This window comes from Penicillium solitum, assembly GCF_028829755.1.
Source record: "Penicillium solitum strain IBT 25940 chromosome Unknown utg000003l_segment0_segment0, whole genome shotgun sequence".
In the NCBI taxonomy this organism is placed as follows: Eukaryota; Fungi; Ascomycota; class Eurotiomycetes; order Eurotiales; family Aspergillaceae; genus Penicillium; species Penicillium solitum.
The window spans coordinates 2,043,254-2,058,098 of record NW_027072123.1 but is presented as its reverse complement, the minus strand read 5'-3'; the positions used below and the strand labels follow the sequence as shown (position 1 = coordinate 2,058,098).

Genomic DNA, 14,845 nt, shown 5'->3' with positions numbered 1-14,845 from the left:
AATTGATACAATTGCCTTTTTGGGACTAGTGGAATTCCCAATCTGTACAGCTGAGTATAAACTAATCATAGAATAAGAAAATGATGTGAAAGGTCTATTTTGAGATGAGAATACTCCAAGAACACGTTCCCATATTTATTTCTGACTATTCCGAGACTACCATCCAACAGTGTTGAATGATCATATTACCTACCTTGCCCTGATTAATACCACAACGATCAAATATATCACTACTATACGGAGTTGGACATCTTTGGGGAGCCTCCTCCTCGCGCCAGGAGAGCTTGTCGCGTGCCATTACCCCTAACATGATGCTACACCCGGATTGTTCGCGGCGACAGATTGCATCGAAAGCAGATGGCTCTACAGTCGACCTTGGAAACGTACCGATCACATTAGACGAGCTCGACATTGATTTGTACCCGGTATCTGGCTCCCATACAGAAGGTCAGTATGCACGTGCTCTCAAACTTGTGAACTGAGATCAATCCACTCATCATGACAAACAGGCCCATGCTTCGCTCAAGAGAGCGTGATTGTCACGTGGGATGGAGAAGATGACCCCAAAGATCCATACAATTGGTCCATTTGGAAGAAATGGCAGGTCACGGGCATTGGTTTGCTGGCGAGCTTTGTCTGCTCGATGAATGGGACCATCCTAACGGTGGCTCATACGGCCATTGGGGAAGAGTTTCACGTTTCCGATGCGACCTTCCCCAATTCCTACTGGCTAACCACATCCTGGGCCATCAGAGCAGCGCTGTGTCCGCTCCTTCTGTTTCCTGTGATGGAGGATTTTGGTGTCCGACCTGTCCTTCTCGCCACCTATTTTTGCTTTATTTGTTTTTTGATTCCTGTAGGGCTGGCACCGAACTTTGCCACCCTGATTGTGGTTCGATTCTTCAGCGGAGGGTGTGTCCCGCCGATAAGCGATGCTGTTGCCGGTATTACATCAAATGTCTTTCACGGCGATCGAGCCCGGAGTGTCCCAATTTGTCTGTATGTGACCATTTATCTGGCGGCGACAAGCCTGGGCCCGGTTGTTGGCTCTTCCATCCTGCAATTCCTGTCATGGCGCTGGATTGGCTACATCGAACTGATATGGACTGCTGCCCTATTTCCGATCCTGATCTTCGGTCTGCCAGAGAGCCGCGGACCGGCCATCCTGCGCGTTAGGGCCAAACGACTGCGCAGCGAGGGGAAGAACGCCTACACGACCGAGAAGACCGATCGGGTAGCCTTGTCTCAGCTTATCCTGCAGAGCGTTCAACGGCCTCTGTACATGCTATTTACGGAAGGGGTCGTGTTCGTTGCGACGGTGTGGGCTGCCTTCAGCTTGGGAACGATCTATCTTTTTACGCAGTCGGTCGAGCAGGTATACAAGGAGCTCAATGGGTGGGATCCCGTCCAGTGCGGGTATATCCAAATTGCGATTGTGATCGGGGAACTCCTGGGCGGTGGATTTTGCATCTTAACTAATCCCTGGTACTATGCATCTGCTACCCGCAATACCGAGGCACCCGGCACGCCGATCCCGGAGGCTCGGCTACATGCATCGATCATTGGTGGATTCTTTGGTGTCACGGGCGGCATGTTCGTGTATGGGTGGACATTGTACACTTCTATACACTGGATGGCACCCACGGTTGGCCTGGCGATGGTGGGGTTTGGAACGACAACGGTTATCGTTGGAAATGCTAACTATCTCGTCGACGCGTATAGCAAGTATGCTGCGAGCGCTCTCGGGGCGGTGGGTTTTGTCGAGAACATCTCCATCGCTTTTCTCCCGCTGGCCGCAGCAGCTATGTACACGAATCTTGGATTTCAGTGGGCCAGCTCGCTGCTTGCATTTGTGTCTTTGGCCCTGGTGGCGACTCCTTTCGTGGTCCTCCAATGGGGCAAAGAGATCAGATCTTACAGCCCATTCATGCAAGAGGCCACTATAGAGCGGCGGCGAGACAGTGCCGCGGCTGCAGGTGTATAAGACCCAGACCGTACTCGGGCCGTCGCACCCCATGTCTCCCCTTCGATCGTTACGGACTTTACTTCGAAGTCATCGCCAATATGCCCAAAAGCTTTAAGGGTTCGTATAGAAAACCCGGGCGAGGACATAGAACCATGAATGTTCCTTTTCCCGTGTTTTGATAGTTAGACAAATCTACATTTTTACATTGCATTAAATTATTCATACCTCCCAGATCCACCATTATCAAAAGCTGACCGTGGATGCTAGATGACCCGAGACATTTGATAAGTTCCCATCTCGCTTCAGCTCGTTTCACTGTGATGCAAGGATGAGAAAGTCGTCGGAATACTGAGATATCTTAAACTGCGTGAGTCCCAAGGTCTGACTTGGTTGTCATCTTCGACAGCTGGCAGATAAACAATTCAATCAAGACCTTCAATAAATGCGCATTGGCTACATATGCTAGAGCGATCGCTGCACAACGAGATTTATTTGTGTTTTTATTTGGATCATCCAAAGCAAAGCCGCATTTGTAACGGATAACAAGACGCGGTGTGTTTTCGATCCACGACGTGACCCCACCACACGTTCTCAAAGCCCTTCGCCTCTTGCTCCGCCCATACCTCTTCAAGCAACGGGATGGTGCTCCCGAACATCTGATAACGCGTCCGGTCATTCCACACCGAGCAGAACTGCACGATCTTCTGCCGTACCGATAGATCGCGCTGTTCGCAGCCCGCGAAGAAGAGCGGCAGCAACGCCTGCCGGGCGACCATGCTCTCATCTCGACACGCGACCACATGGTCCACAATGACCCGGGACAAACGGACAACGTGCATTGGAATCGGGCTTCCCGGCTTCCATCGGAACACGCGGTAGATATAGAGCAGCAGGCCGTGTCTCCACGCCTCCGAGCAGTGCATACAATCTTGGTCTTGTTGGATATCCTCTTCGCTACCGAAGGCAAGCGCGGCAGGGGAGATGTGATACCAGGACTCGAGCGCTTGCTCGATTTGGGCAATCACTGTGATGTCGAAGGTCACGTAACGCATGGACAATGATTGGCGTTTTTCGGCACTCAGACGCACAACTTGCATGACCAACGCAACCACACTGTGTGGGCACCCGCAGAGATCAAAGAAATTCCACTCCCGATTATCGGTATTCGATAGGATGGCTTCGACGTATGCGTACGGGAACACGCAGTCTTCCCGGGACAAGAGACTGGTGATGGCATCCCACCTAAATAGTTTAGCTGGAAGCACCGGGCCGATTTTGCGTAACATAGGGTGGGGTTATATACCATAACAGCAATCCTATTTGAGCGTCTGCCCGAGCGGACGTGGTCCATGCTTCGATTCCCCCGCACGCTTCAATAAGGCCATAGGCTCCCTTTAGATGTGTACTCCAGTATCCAAGGGTGGATTGAGTTTCCTAACTTTCATTATCAACTTGGATTAGGTCCGAGCAATATGAATGTGCAAACTGACGTCGAAGGAAAATAAGATCATAATCGCATCAAGCATAGAGGAGCCATCTTCCACATTGCCGGATGCGTTGAGGCTCTCGCGGAGGAGTTTTAATGCTGTGTAGCGATGGTCATCGGTTGATGGACTCTTAACATGATGACCCGCTAAAGCCATCACTGCATGGACCAGAAACATAGGTTCCGGGACGATAGTTCTGCGGTATCGAAACGGATTCATCCGTAGGTCGGACGTTAATGGGATTGTGCAGAATTCCATATTGTCTATGACTTGTTAGTCGGCATTGATGTGAGCGGCTGGGAGCAGAATAAACGAACATCTCTTAAGGATAGGCCCAAACCGCTGGTAAATACTATTATATAGTACACTCGGTGGCATAGATGTAGTAGTGTTGGGGAGGTCTGAAGCTGCCACGGGACTTGGCTCTGGCTCTATAGTAGTGACTTGACTCGACCATTCATAGAAGTCGTCTCCCTCAGCTAATTGTAGCTGTCTGTCGTCTGTCGAAGTAGATGAATATGGAGATTGGCCTTGGTCTTCGCTGTTATAGTGGTGTAGTTTTAATTCAGCCGTCCTGGAATCGCTCTCGGGGTCGGGGGAATCAGCAGCCCTGGTCGGCAATGCATCACCCGAGATCCCAAATGGCATCTCTACGGATGGGCTGGCTTCCTCGGAAACGTTGACTTGAGAATGAGTTTCAGGTTAGCCCACAACCGTAGATTATTACTATTAGTCTTGGGAAATCAGACAAAGCATAGGTCAATACCACCAGGTTCTGAGCCTTTTTGCCTCGTAATTAGTGATTGGTTCAACGGGCGCTCCGGAGGGCGGATAAATGATGGCTGGTGGAAAGTGTATGGTCTTATGATCTCTCATAGGGTGCTCTGCAATAAACACAAATTGCTGAGGTCCATCTGCGATTCCCAAACGACCCCTATTGGTCCTACGGGCTGTTGACCTTCTTACGGGCCTATTGGAGAGAGAATATCCTGGCTTCCAGGATAGCTGCATTTTAAGCGTTCCGTGGATACCGAGTAGGGTATTGCCCGATCGGTCGCAATGTTCGCATTGAGCATGGACGCATACCTTGTGAAAAGGGGTATTCTATGAGGGGCGGTTGCGAGCAGGGATCAGGTGAAGTCGCCGTCCATGGCCCCGTGTGTAAAATTGGTAGGCTGAGTCATATGATTTCCTGGCAAAATACCCTATAAATACATGTATTCAAGTATTATTAGCCCCGCCTAAATAGGGTACGAATCTTCCTCAGACACCTTCACAATGACTCGAATCCTCAGCCCGCGAGCTGGGATATGGGCTCTGATTGTGCTCGTCATTGGCATCTTGTACAAAGCTTACGTGCACAACATCATTTTCCTCACAATTGGCATTGGCCGAGAGATCCAATCAATTGACGATTTCCCATGGACCTGCACTCGCCTCCAGCATCCTCTCTTAGAAGGATGTGAGGATATGTGGTTAGACGACCAAGAGCGAAAACTATACGCAGCATGCAATACTGTAGACTCCAGACAGGGATGGAGTCCCGGTGGCAGCAAACTCAACATCTCCGCGAGATCCCGCACGGATCATATCGCAGTGTTGAATATTGACCAACCCGGCGCGGACGGGCTGTATGGCCTCCACAAGCTCAAAGTCGGTGGTTATCTCGGCGATCTGGATCTGCATGGATTCGACGTGCGCAGTATTGAAGGCAGACTTCGATTCTGGCTGATCAACCATAGACCCCCAGTCGATCCTACAACAGGGGAGTTCCTTGATGCTCGAGTTGTTGGAGCGAATTCCACAATTGAGATATTTGATTTGGATGGTGCCTCAGAGACACTTGAGTATGTCAAAACCATCGCCAGCCACGCGATAATCTCGCCTAACAACTTGGCCGTTGATAAGGATGGTCTGGGGTTCGTGGTTACCAATGACCGCAACGCCAAGGTTGGCACTTTCGCAGAGTTGGATATGTTGATTGGCGGAGGAAGTCTCACCTATTGTCACTCTGACACAGGAAAGTGCAATGTCGCTGCCAGCAAAGGGTTTTCCTTTGCCAACGGGATCGTCCAAGAGAACGGGCTTTATTATGTGGCTCATTCAGTGACTGGAATCGTGACTGTCCACAAATTAGTTGGCGACAAGCTGATTCAAGTTGACAAAATCTCCACGGGATATCCAATCGATAATCTGTCGCTCGACGCAGATGGGAATCTCCTGGCTGCTGCATTTCCGGACTCCATTGCATTTGTGAAGTCTATGGAGGACCCATACAAGGTTGTTGCTCCTGCTACCGTGCTCGCTATCAATAGAATAGCCACTCAGCTGAGAACTCGCAGCGGAAAGGATTGTAAGGTCTCAAAGCTTGTGGAGGACAGAAATGCCAAATGGCTTCCTAGTTCGACTGTTGTGATGCAAGATGTGAAATCGCACCGGTTGTTCCTTGGGGGAGTCTTATCGCCATTCATCACCATATGTGAGCAGCATATTTAGTTTTGGTACTTTTTTGCTTGCTCTTTAGAGTGACATGAGCGGAGTGAGCGCTATTTTTGGCTTTGAGCTCACGGTCCGAGGATTGGTCAGGGCATACACCGTGCTGACAATGCAGGGCCATTGTGGAGGGGTGGGGGAAGGTGTGGATTGATCTGCGCTGTCAGTCCAGGTCAAGTCCAAATATAGCAATCAAACGAAAAGTTTGTCTGATAGCAGCTAATTGAATAAACGTCAATACATACAGTCAAATCTAATGTAGATGTCACCTTTCAACGCTTATCTGATGGCTTATCTGCCCACATGTGCTTATCTTTTTGATGTATGCAGCTGACCTATAATCTTCCCTTTCCCCGACTTTCCCCTCTTCTTTAGATCTTCCCTTTGCATTCGGACAGAAACCCACTTAACAGGCTTTTATCCTTGTCTCAGTTTCCTTCTGACGATCCATACCAATTCCCAGGAGCCGTGCAAGCAATGGCCTCCAACACGTCCTCTGAAAGTGCTGCGTCTGCTGCGGTAGATAAGGATGATCTGATGATACCTGTATGCTTTGTCTTCATGTTATCTCAAGCTACGACTAATAGAATCTGTTCTAGCTGATCGACTTCGGCCCATTCTTCACAGGGACCCCATCCGATAAGCATAAAGTCGCTCTCTCCATAACAAAAGCCTTCAAAACATCCGGCTTCCTCTACCTAAAGGCACATGGAATTCCGCCGTCCATTGTGTCCGGGGTATTTGCGTCATCTGCCCGTTTCTTCGCCCGTCCCCAGAGTGAGAAGGATTCGTTGGGTTGGACAACCCCGCAGTCCAACCGTGGTTACGTCGCTATTGGGCGGGAGAAATTGACCACCGTCGACGAGACAACTGGAGTCGAGACTCTGCGTGCGTCCGCACCGGACATCAAGGAGACCATGGAACTTGGTCGTGAGGGAGTCGAGGGCCTGCCCAATCGCTGGCCCGATCACCTCGACGACGAAGGAAAACATTTCAAAGAAACCATGCAGTCATTCTTCGAAATGGGAAAGACTCTACATAAGCACATCATGCAGGCCATTGCATTGGGAATGAATTTGCCAGAGCACTTCTTCGACGACTCTGTCAATGCCGGTGACAATAATCTCCGTCTGTTGCATTATCCTCCCGTTAACAAAGAAATCTTCAACAATAACCCTAACCAAGTCCGTGCCGGCGAGCACAGCGATTACGGTTCAATCACTCTGCTTTTCCAGGATCGACACGGTGGGCTGCAAGTGCGCAGTCCCAAAGGGACATTTGTTGATGCGACTCCCATTGCTGATACCATTGTTGTCAATGCCGGGGATCTGCTTGCTCGATGGTCCAATGACACTATCAAGAGTACCCGTCATCGGGTAATTCAGCCACCCGTGCCCGAGGGCTCTGAGGACGACGCTTCGGATTATCCTGCTCGGTACAGCATAGCGTATTTCTGCAACCCCAACAGCGATAAACTTATTGAAGCACTCCCGGGAACATTTGGGGACGAAATGCAAACGGAGAAGAAATACTCGGCGATTACTTCAGGCGATTATCTGGTCCAGCGATTGACGGCGACTTACTAAATAGCCGGACCATGGATTTGAGATTGGCCCGACGAAGATCATTTTCGTCTGCTGCGTTTTATTTGCCTTGCACTCATGAGCGATTGAATATCGATATCTGCGAATCTAGCAATCTATATATTTCTATCTTCATTGAAGTTCAAATCGGTACAGTCTATGTATACCCAAACTGCACTTAGCCCGATCGAAACACCCCTCAGTAGACAGCAGGCGAAACAGAAATTCGGCCACCATCAGTAACCAAGATATTACCATTGATATAACCACCCGAGTTACTAGCCAGCCAAACAATCAAACCCGCAATATCCTCCTCACTACCACCACGAGTAGCAGGAATCATCTCCTTGGGGAACGAGCCATCCGAAATAGCCCGACCCTGAATACCCGAAGCCTGGAAGATATGGTTGGCCATATCCGAGTAGTAAAGACCAGGCGAGAGGCCATTGACCCGAATACCGTAATGAGCAAACGAAGTCGAAAGCAACTTAATCAGATGCGTCGTAGCAGCCTTGGAGGAGTTATACGCAAAGCTAAACGGCACTTTGCGAATAAACCCAGCAATCGAGCTAGTGATAATAACCTGTGCAGTCGGGGCAGCAAGAACATCCTCCTGCGGTGCAGGACGTCTCTTATTCGCTGCCTCAAGCAGAGGCAAGAACGCCAACACCGTATAATATGACCCGGTAACATTGACATTCATCACTTTATTAAACTCCTCCATGGGGATATTGAAGAGTTCATCGCGGACTTGTGATAGAGGCGGGAGGGTGCCGTCTTCTGCGGGCTGTGGGGGTTTCATGAGCGGACCCATTATGCCGCTGTTGGCGATTAAGAGATCGACGTGTGTTGTTTGAGCCGCGACGGCTTTGTAGGCTGCCTCGAGAGATTCTTTTGAGGTGATGTCGCATAGGATCGGGATGACGGTGCCGTTTATGGCTTGTGAGGCGGTTTCTTGGAGTGCGTCCTCGCGTCGGCCTAGGATGAAGATCTTGGAGACTTCGTTGGCGTCCAGGGCTTTGGTCATGATACGTCCGAGGCCTTTGTTTCTATTAGATTTTATGTACATTGTTTGTATCTTTGGGGTGTGATGGGTTGGTTCTTACCACTTCCGCCTCCGGTGATCACGACCACCCGGTCTTTGACTGAGAAGAGATTCGATGCTTGGAGATGGGCCATGGCTGTTAGTTTGGTAATGTAAGGGGGTTGGATAGAGAGAAAGACAATTGAAATTGATGTTATCTATACCAATCCCCCTGTGATACCGTCATTCTGGAGTTTCCCCTCTTTGGATCGGCGATGTTGCCGAGAATACCTTACATCGGACCAACGCCGACTTTCTATTTATTTCCGCATATGAACAATGTGCCTTTTTTGGGATGCATGGTTTTTGCGGACAGTTAGTTATATTGAATATTGAAATTGTCAGTATTATTGCATACATCTAGGGAAGATCCATACTTTCGCCTTTGAGTAGGGTATACATGCCTATGTAGGCTTCTTATTCACAACAAGGAATTGTGATTTTTCGATATTCTGATACTCCGTACATAACAGCGGTGACGCAGATCGTGACTGGGCCCAGGCCACTTCGGATGCTTGCCTAAATGCCCAAGGCCAACTGTCTGCAGGCATATGTAGTTTTTCATAGGTCACCCCCAAAGCCTCTTGGGCGCAATGCATGGGCGTTGTTAACTTGATATAAGGCTACTTATGATCTACGCGGATAAACTCCCCCGAAGAAGAAGAACATACATACACCAAGTGAAGATGTATGCCCCACTATTTCCTTAGGTCTATATTAGCCCACTTGCTTATATACACCTATAATATGCCTAGGTAAATCGTTAGTATAATTCATTTCCCAGTTTTTCATATCACCATCAGTCTGCTCAACTTGTTAGAGGCTTCTAGTCGATTACACGGACCTATGCGAGCCGTCTAGCCTGCATGGTAGAATGGCTGCAGTATCTACCCAATACGGTTCTCTACATGATTTATTGAATATTGCACAACGCACCCAGTAGCTAGATGATAGTACCCCCAGGCCTACCTACGTGATAGTGCTAAGCATAGAACATGTACTCCGTACATAAAGCCCTATTGAAATGCGGAGCGGAGACTATTTGCGGGAACACTTGCCGATCCACTTTGCACCGGATAGAGCTTGTGAGGGGTCATATTCCTGTAAAGTCAAGGTGCTAGGCTCTTCGTGCTTCTAGACACGGGATTAATAGTTTGATGTGATTTGCTCTTACGCTCGGTTAAAGAGTCCACTCTTTTCAACTTAACCTTTCGGTAATGCTCGTATATAACATAGACTAACAAGCTGCATAAGCGCTGCCACACAACGAGAAAACCAGAACGAGCGGTGAAGAAACGAAGTTGAAGCTGTGGTGGAACATCCATTTATGGTATAGCTGGATATACACGAATATAGCGGTAAATGAGGCATCCACGGCTTGGCTACACGGCAAATCCCTCATCTTTGCTTCTTCTGAATAGATACGTAAATGTCACACAAAAGAAGCAAATCCTCCCCAACTTCTTTCCCCACTTCCTCCTTTTCACAGCTCTCAAGGTTCCCTAAAAATCCAGTAAGTACCTGTCTCTAGAAAGATTGCCGACCTGCCCACTGACCATCTAGTCATGCCTCAATGGATCGGATCCCTAACTAGTCAGAATGGCAATTCTCTGGCTGGTGTATTCATGATTAATGGTGAGCCATGGGTATTTGAAAAGAATTCTCGAGGTCAACCAGCGGCTCCATTTCAACGGGCCCCTGCAGTCGTGAATATCCCTTGGAAGGAGCTCGACAGTATCCGCCAGTCACTGCAAAGTTGTGAGCCTTTCACGGCGACTATTATGGGCTCTACTATGGAGATTGTTTGGTCTAATGGTGTGAGAATCACTGCCAATGTGCCCCATTGTGACACCTATGGTTACTTTTCGGGAGAGGGTGGCTGGCGGACGCAGTGAAGTCGGGTGCTTATAGGGTTAAGTTGATGAACTACTCGGGTATTTTGCACTCTGATATTGCGGTTTCGGGACTATCTATATGGGGAAAGACCCCATCTCCTTGGATTCCATCGGCTGAGCAATTTTATTTCTACTCGACCACTTTTCATTCTTATATATTTAATATGCTGATAATTTACCTGAGTTTCGTATAGCCTTTCCCCTTGTTCCTTGAAAAGCCATCCGGCAGCGTCCGGCCGGATTCGATTTCCACCCCGACAGATATCTCAAATTGTACTTTAGTCTGTTCAGGTCCATGGAATGTTGGCAGGGGAAGCTTACTCCGACGTCATCTGTTGCCGAAGCATCCCGGGGTTGTTGTCTAAGAGCGAATTGCAGTGTCTTGCAATTATTCAACCAGCCTAGTGTACAGAGAACGGCCCCTCCGAGAAGAATAAATTGCCATTAAAATTACACCAAAGAACCTTAACATTACCATGTGGCAATTTTGCCAGTCGGAATTCATCCCCGTTCAAAGCTACCCACATTTTAGTCCTGAAGATGGTGTCCTCACTACTGTGCGACTTTCTTACATCAAAACCAAGGACCCCAGACTTTGGATTGCCTTGGCCGGTGATTATTTATATGCTGATATTGGCTGAACTATATGCACTCTACACAAGGTCCGTACCTATCCGACGGCTTTTACACACTACAACTAACTCGATGCTTTGATGACCAGCGATAAGAAGCATTTCCCTGTCTTGAATTGAATTCCAACGTTCAACAAAGATGGCGTGGAAGAGTGTCATTCTATTGAGCCTATTGTACTCAATGCCTTTCACGGCTGCTTCTCCAAGGAAACACCAACAAGATCCAAAAACAACCCTTGACCCGCCACTGCCGTCTGCAAATTTATCGGCTTCAGCGCCGCCACTTCGAATCTACAATAGCTCCAGACTGTATACACCTTTTACTGGAACTCCGACAACTACAGGTGCCCTGACGGCTTCTTCAGTCGGAACGGGCATCTCGCGTGGAGGCGTTGCACCCGCAGCAACAACATATTCCGCTGATGGAAATCTTCATCATTCCGAGCCTGCTCCATATGTCCCAGCAGGTGGTGTCGGGACCAATGGAAGCACACCTGTCTACAATACGAAGAGTGATTTTGACTACGAGTCTTTGGTATGTATTCACACTAAATCTAAATAGCCGTCTTGTGAGCCGGAAGCTAACCTACAATCTACAGGCCCTTGCTCTATACCAAGAATGGATTGAGCTCGATCTATTCCTAGACGGACTCCGTCGGTTCAACGATTCAGCCTTCCGAGCCGCCGGATTGACCGCTTCAGACCGCGAGTTGATCGCATTCATGGCGCAGCAAGAGATAGGCCATGCCACTATGCTCAGCAACATTCTTGGGGCCCGTGCCCCACAGCAATGCAACTATATCTACCCATACACGAATGTCAAGGAATTTATCGACTTCTGTCAGAAGCTCACTCGCTGGGGCGAAGCTGGCGTGTATGGGTTTTTGGCTCATCTTGACTCGCGTGAGGCAGCCACTCTTTTGACCCAGTCTATCACCACAGAAGCAAGACAGCAATTGATCTTCCGCCAGTTTGAGGGTCTCTTCTCGATGGTTGAGTGGTTTGAAGTTGGCATACCACAGTCCTGGGCTTGGACGCTGCTGGCACCTTTCATCAGCTCTTGTCCTGAAAATCAGACTCGCTTGATTTGGCAGAATTTCCCGACGTTGATGGTGGTTAATCAGCCTGATCCGTGGACTTCGGGGACTGCTCGCAACTCTTCGTCGGGTAATAACAGAACAAATGGGCATAATTCCTCCGGATACGATTCTACTGGGTATGATCCCACTGCGTACCTTTTGAATGGGAATAATTCCACTGGGCACAATTCCACTGGGTTCAACTCTACTAGGTACAATTTTACCACAAGTGCCGATCAAATTTCAAGGCTCAACATGACTTCCGGGTTCAATCAGAGTGCAGGATTCATCTTCAATGAGACCACCGGAATCAAAAACACTGTCGGACCAGGCGTCAGCATCCCCAAGTCACCCAAAGGCTCCGGAAGATTCAACTCGTCTACTTCAGCTAATAGCTGCGGCGCCTCTGTTAGCAAGATTCGCCCAATACCTCTCACGGCCGCCGGTCGTCTGGTACTGTTGCAGTGGGATCTTCCTGGGAAGAAAGTTGGCCCCAACAACAGCTACGTCACCACAACGGAGACAAAAGCTGGCAGTGCACAGTATGTCCTTTGGGTGTCGCAACTGAACATTACCTACACCCCTCTGCATGTTGTCAGCGGAAGCACTGGTACCACCGCCAATACCACCAATGGCACCAATGGCAGCAACAGTACGAATAGTACCACTGATACCATTCGAGGATATACTACCCAGCCCGACTTGGAAACGTACCAAAGTAACCCGGCTTTCAATGGTACCATTTTTATTGCTATCACAGACAGCGCTCCATATGTAAGCCCGTTCAATCTGAGCTTGATTAACCCGCATGTGGTTGCCGGCCCAGCTTTGTACCAGGCTGGTTGAGTGGGTGATCCGTGTATTTACTGGGTGTGTGTCGAAGGGTCCAGAGAATTAGCAGGAATCAATTTATAAAAGTTTGTTTTCACATTATTATCCTAAGCCTGAGAAATAGAAATATACATTTAAATGTAAGTCAAACGTAGAGCTGGGAGCCAACTGGCAATCACCTTAACCCCGGTGGATGGAGCTTATCGCCGAGCCTCAACCTCATTTCTCCACGTCAGTGTTAACTTTTTTTTGCCCGCCACTCATCGTCTCTCCACACCAACACACCTGAACGAGATGGAGACCCCCAGGAATCGCAAACAGCGCCGTGCGGCAGCTGGATCCTCTACTAGAAAAGATGAACCCGAAATCGCCATGGCCCATCCCCAACGCGATGATCCGACCAAAAACAAAGCAACCGTCGAGCGCACACTTTATGACATCATCGCAGAGCGACAAAACGGACTGCATCAAAAGAAGGGAGCAATTCCAGCTTCAGTTGAAGCACAGGGCATACCATCGCAGTCAGGGGGAACGCGATTCGTGACGGTCGACGCGTCCGGGGAATTGGTCGACACCGACGGCGACATCAGCAGCCATCTCTCAAATCCCTCGCAAAAGAATACCAAGAACAAGAATACTCAAAAGGGTACAAATGGCACAACTCTCAAGCAATCGGACTCTGAATCCGAACCCGACAAACCCCTCCCGCCATTTCTCGACACTATCCTCCTTTCCCTGCCTCTCACAACCCTCCACCTCACCCTGGGCTACCTGGCAGCCCACCAATACGCTGAAAGCATCGACTTGCCAAAGCTCTTCAAAGAATCCGTGACAATCGCGTTTCCTCTCCTTACTTTCTTCGTCCACCTAGCACACGGTCATATCATCTCCTTCAAGAAGCGCAATTCAAAGGCGGAGCCTACTTCTCTTTATTTGTTCCCATTGACAAGGGACAAATTAACCTTTTCATTCCTACGAAGGCTGGTTTTCCCGCCTACACTGAAGACCCTGGTCTTTCTCCCTCTTTCTGCGTTGTTGGGCGCACATCTTATCGCTATCACGAATGGAGAGCCGTATTATGCGGTTATGAAGAAGGCGCCTGCTGTTGGGACTATTTGGATTTGGTGTATTCTGGAATTGTCATTCGGGGCGGCTGTGCTTGGGGCGTTGGGACCTTTGATCTGGGGGGTTTGGTGGATGGGTTATGGTATCATTTGAGACTGGGGATGGAGAGTATGCATTTACCATTTAGAATGGTTGTGGGGATAGTACGGAGTAGTTGCATTGGGGAGGAATTTCGACCGTTTTGATGAAGATTGGAAATGAAATCTCAAGATAGGTTTATCAATCCATCCTAATTTGTAAAATAGCAAAACATATATTAAGACATCAACATATCCAACTTTGAAACATAAGCCACATCCAACGCAGACATACTGAAACAACCACGACAAAGACATCGTACAATGGCAGCAGAATAAACAACGCCCCTTGTCCAAAATATCAATTGATATCAAATAAGTAATCAAGCCGTTCGAAGAGCAGTAAAATCCTCTACAAATCTTCCCACCAAATCCAAATAACCGAACGCCACCATGATCGCCTTCTTTACAACTCACCTCTCAATACGACCCTGGACAAGAAATCGTCGACACTATTTTCGGTATACGAAGACTCGGCTTAATTGTCATTACCCCTGCACAACCTCGTCGTGCTGGCAATCCTCTAGCCTTGGCGTTCATCTTCGTCAAATCTTTTCTCACCGACTGTGACAGCCATGACATCCAGTGGGGCC

General features: G+C 48.7%; 8 protein-coding genes across 8 annotated transcripts; 6 read left to right on the top strand and 2 right to left on the bottom strand.

The window, feature by feature from the left end:
* Positions 1-308: 308 nt before the first annotated feature.
* On the top strand, positions 309-1,984 carry N7455_004684 (uncharacterized protein; the record flags this gene model as incomplete). The annotated part of the gene is made up of 2 exons (XM_040956235.2): positions 309-447; positions 510-1,984. The coding sequence occupies 2 exons, from the start codon at positions 309-311 to the stop codon at positions 1,982-1,984; spliced, it is 1,614 nt and encodes a 537-aa protein (XP_040813247.2).
* Positions 1,985-2,475: 491 nt separating this feature from the next.
* On the bottom strand, positions 2,476-3,711 carry N7455_004683 (fungal specific transcription factor domain-containing protein; the record flags this gene model as incomplete). Its single annotated transcript, XM_065604865.1, has 3 exons — positions 2,476-3,208; positions 3,270-3,400; positions 3,457-3,711. 3 exons carry the CDS (start codon positions 3,709-3,711, stop codon positions 2,476-2,478), a joined length of 1,119 nt encoding a protein of 372 aa, XP_065461765.1.
* Positions 3,712-4,731: 1,020 nt separating this feature from the next.
* Positions 4,732-5,949, top strand: N7455_004682 (uncharacterized protein; the record flags this gene model as incomplete). Its single annotated transcript, XM_040956320.2, has 1 exon — positions 4,732-5,949. The coding sequence occupies one exon, from the start codon at positions 4,732-4,734 to the stop codon at positions 5,947-5,949; it is 1,218 nt and encodes a 405-aa protein (XP_040813294.2).
* Positions 5,950-6,423: 474 nt separating this feature from the next.
* N7455_004681 (isopenicillin N synthase family dioxygenase) lies at positions 6,424-7,532 on the top strand (the record flags this gene model as incomplete). Its single annotated transcript, XM_040956258.2, has 2 exons — positions 6,424-6,492; positions 6,546-7,532. 2 exons carry the CDS (start codon positions 6,424-6,426, stop codon positions 7,530-7,532), a joined length of 1,056 nt encoding a protein of 351 aa, XP_040813388.2.
* A 196-nt stretch (positions 7,533-7,728) lies between these two features.
* Positions 7,729-8,708, bottom strand: N7455_004680 (SDR family NAD(P)-dependent oxidoreductase; the record flags this gene model as incomplete). The annotated part of the gene is made up of 2 exons (XM_040956162.2): positions 7,729-8,570; positions 8,636-8,708. 2 exons carry the CDS (start codon positions 8,706-8,708, stop codon positions 7,729-7,731), a joined length of 915 nt encoding a protein of 304 aa, XP_040813303.2.
* A 1,165-nt stretch (positions 8,709-9,873) lies between these two features.
* On the top strand, positions 9,874-10,602 carry N7455_004679 (uncharacterized protein). Its single transcript, XM_040956176.2, has 3 exons — positions 9,874-9,971; positions 10,035-10,126; positions 10,179-10,602. Exons 2-3 carry the CDS (start codon positions 10,043-10,045, stop codon positions 10,506-10,508), a joined length of 414 nt encoding a protein of 137 aa, XP_040813231.2. The 5' UTR covers positions 9,874-9,971; positions 10,035-10,042; the 3' UTR covers positions 10,509-10,602.
* A 677-nt stretch (positions 10,603-11,279) lies between these two features.
* N7455_004678 (ferritin-like domain-containing protein) lies at positions 11,280-13,065 on the top strand (the record flags this gene model as incomplete). The annotated part of the gene is made up of 2 exons (XM_040956276.2): positions 11,280-11,675; positions 11,740-13,065. 2 exons carry the CDS (start codon positions 11,280-11,282, stop codon positions 13,063-13,065), a joined length of 1,722 nt encoding a protein of 573 aa, XP_040813404.2.
* A 279-nt stretch (positions 13,066-13,344) lies between these two features.
* Positions 13,345-14,268, top strand: N7455_004677 (uncharacterized protein; the record flags this gene model as incomplete). Its single annotated transcript, XM_040956203.2, has 1 exon — positions 13,345-14,268. The coding sequence occupies one exon, from the start codon at positions 13,345-13,347 to the stop codon at positions 14,266-14,268; it is 924 nt and encodes a 307-aa protein (XP_040813347.2).
* Between the last annotated feature and the right edge of the window lie 577 nt (positions 14,269-14,845).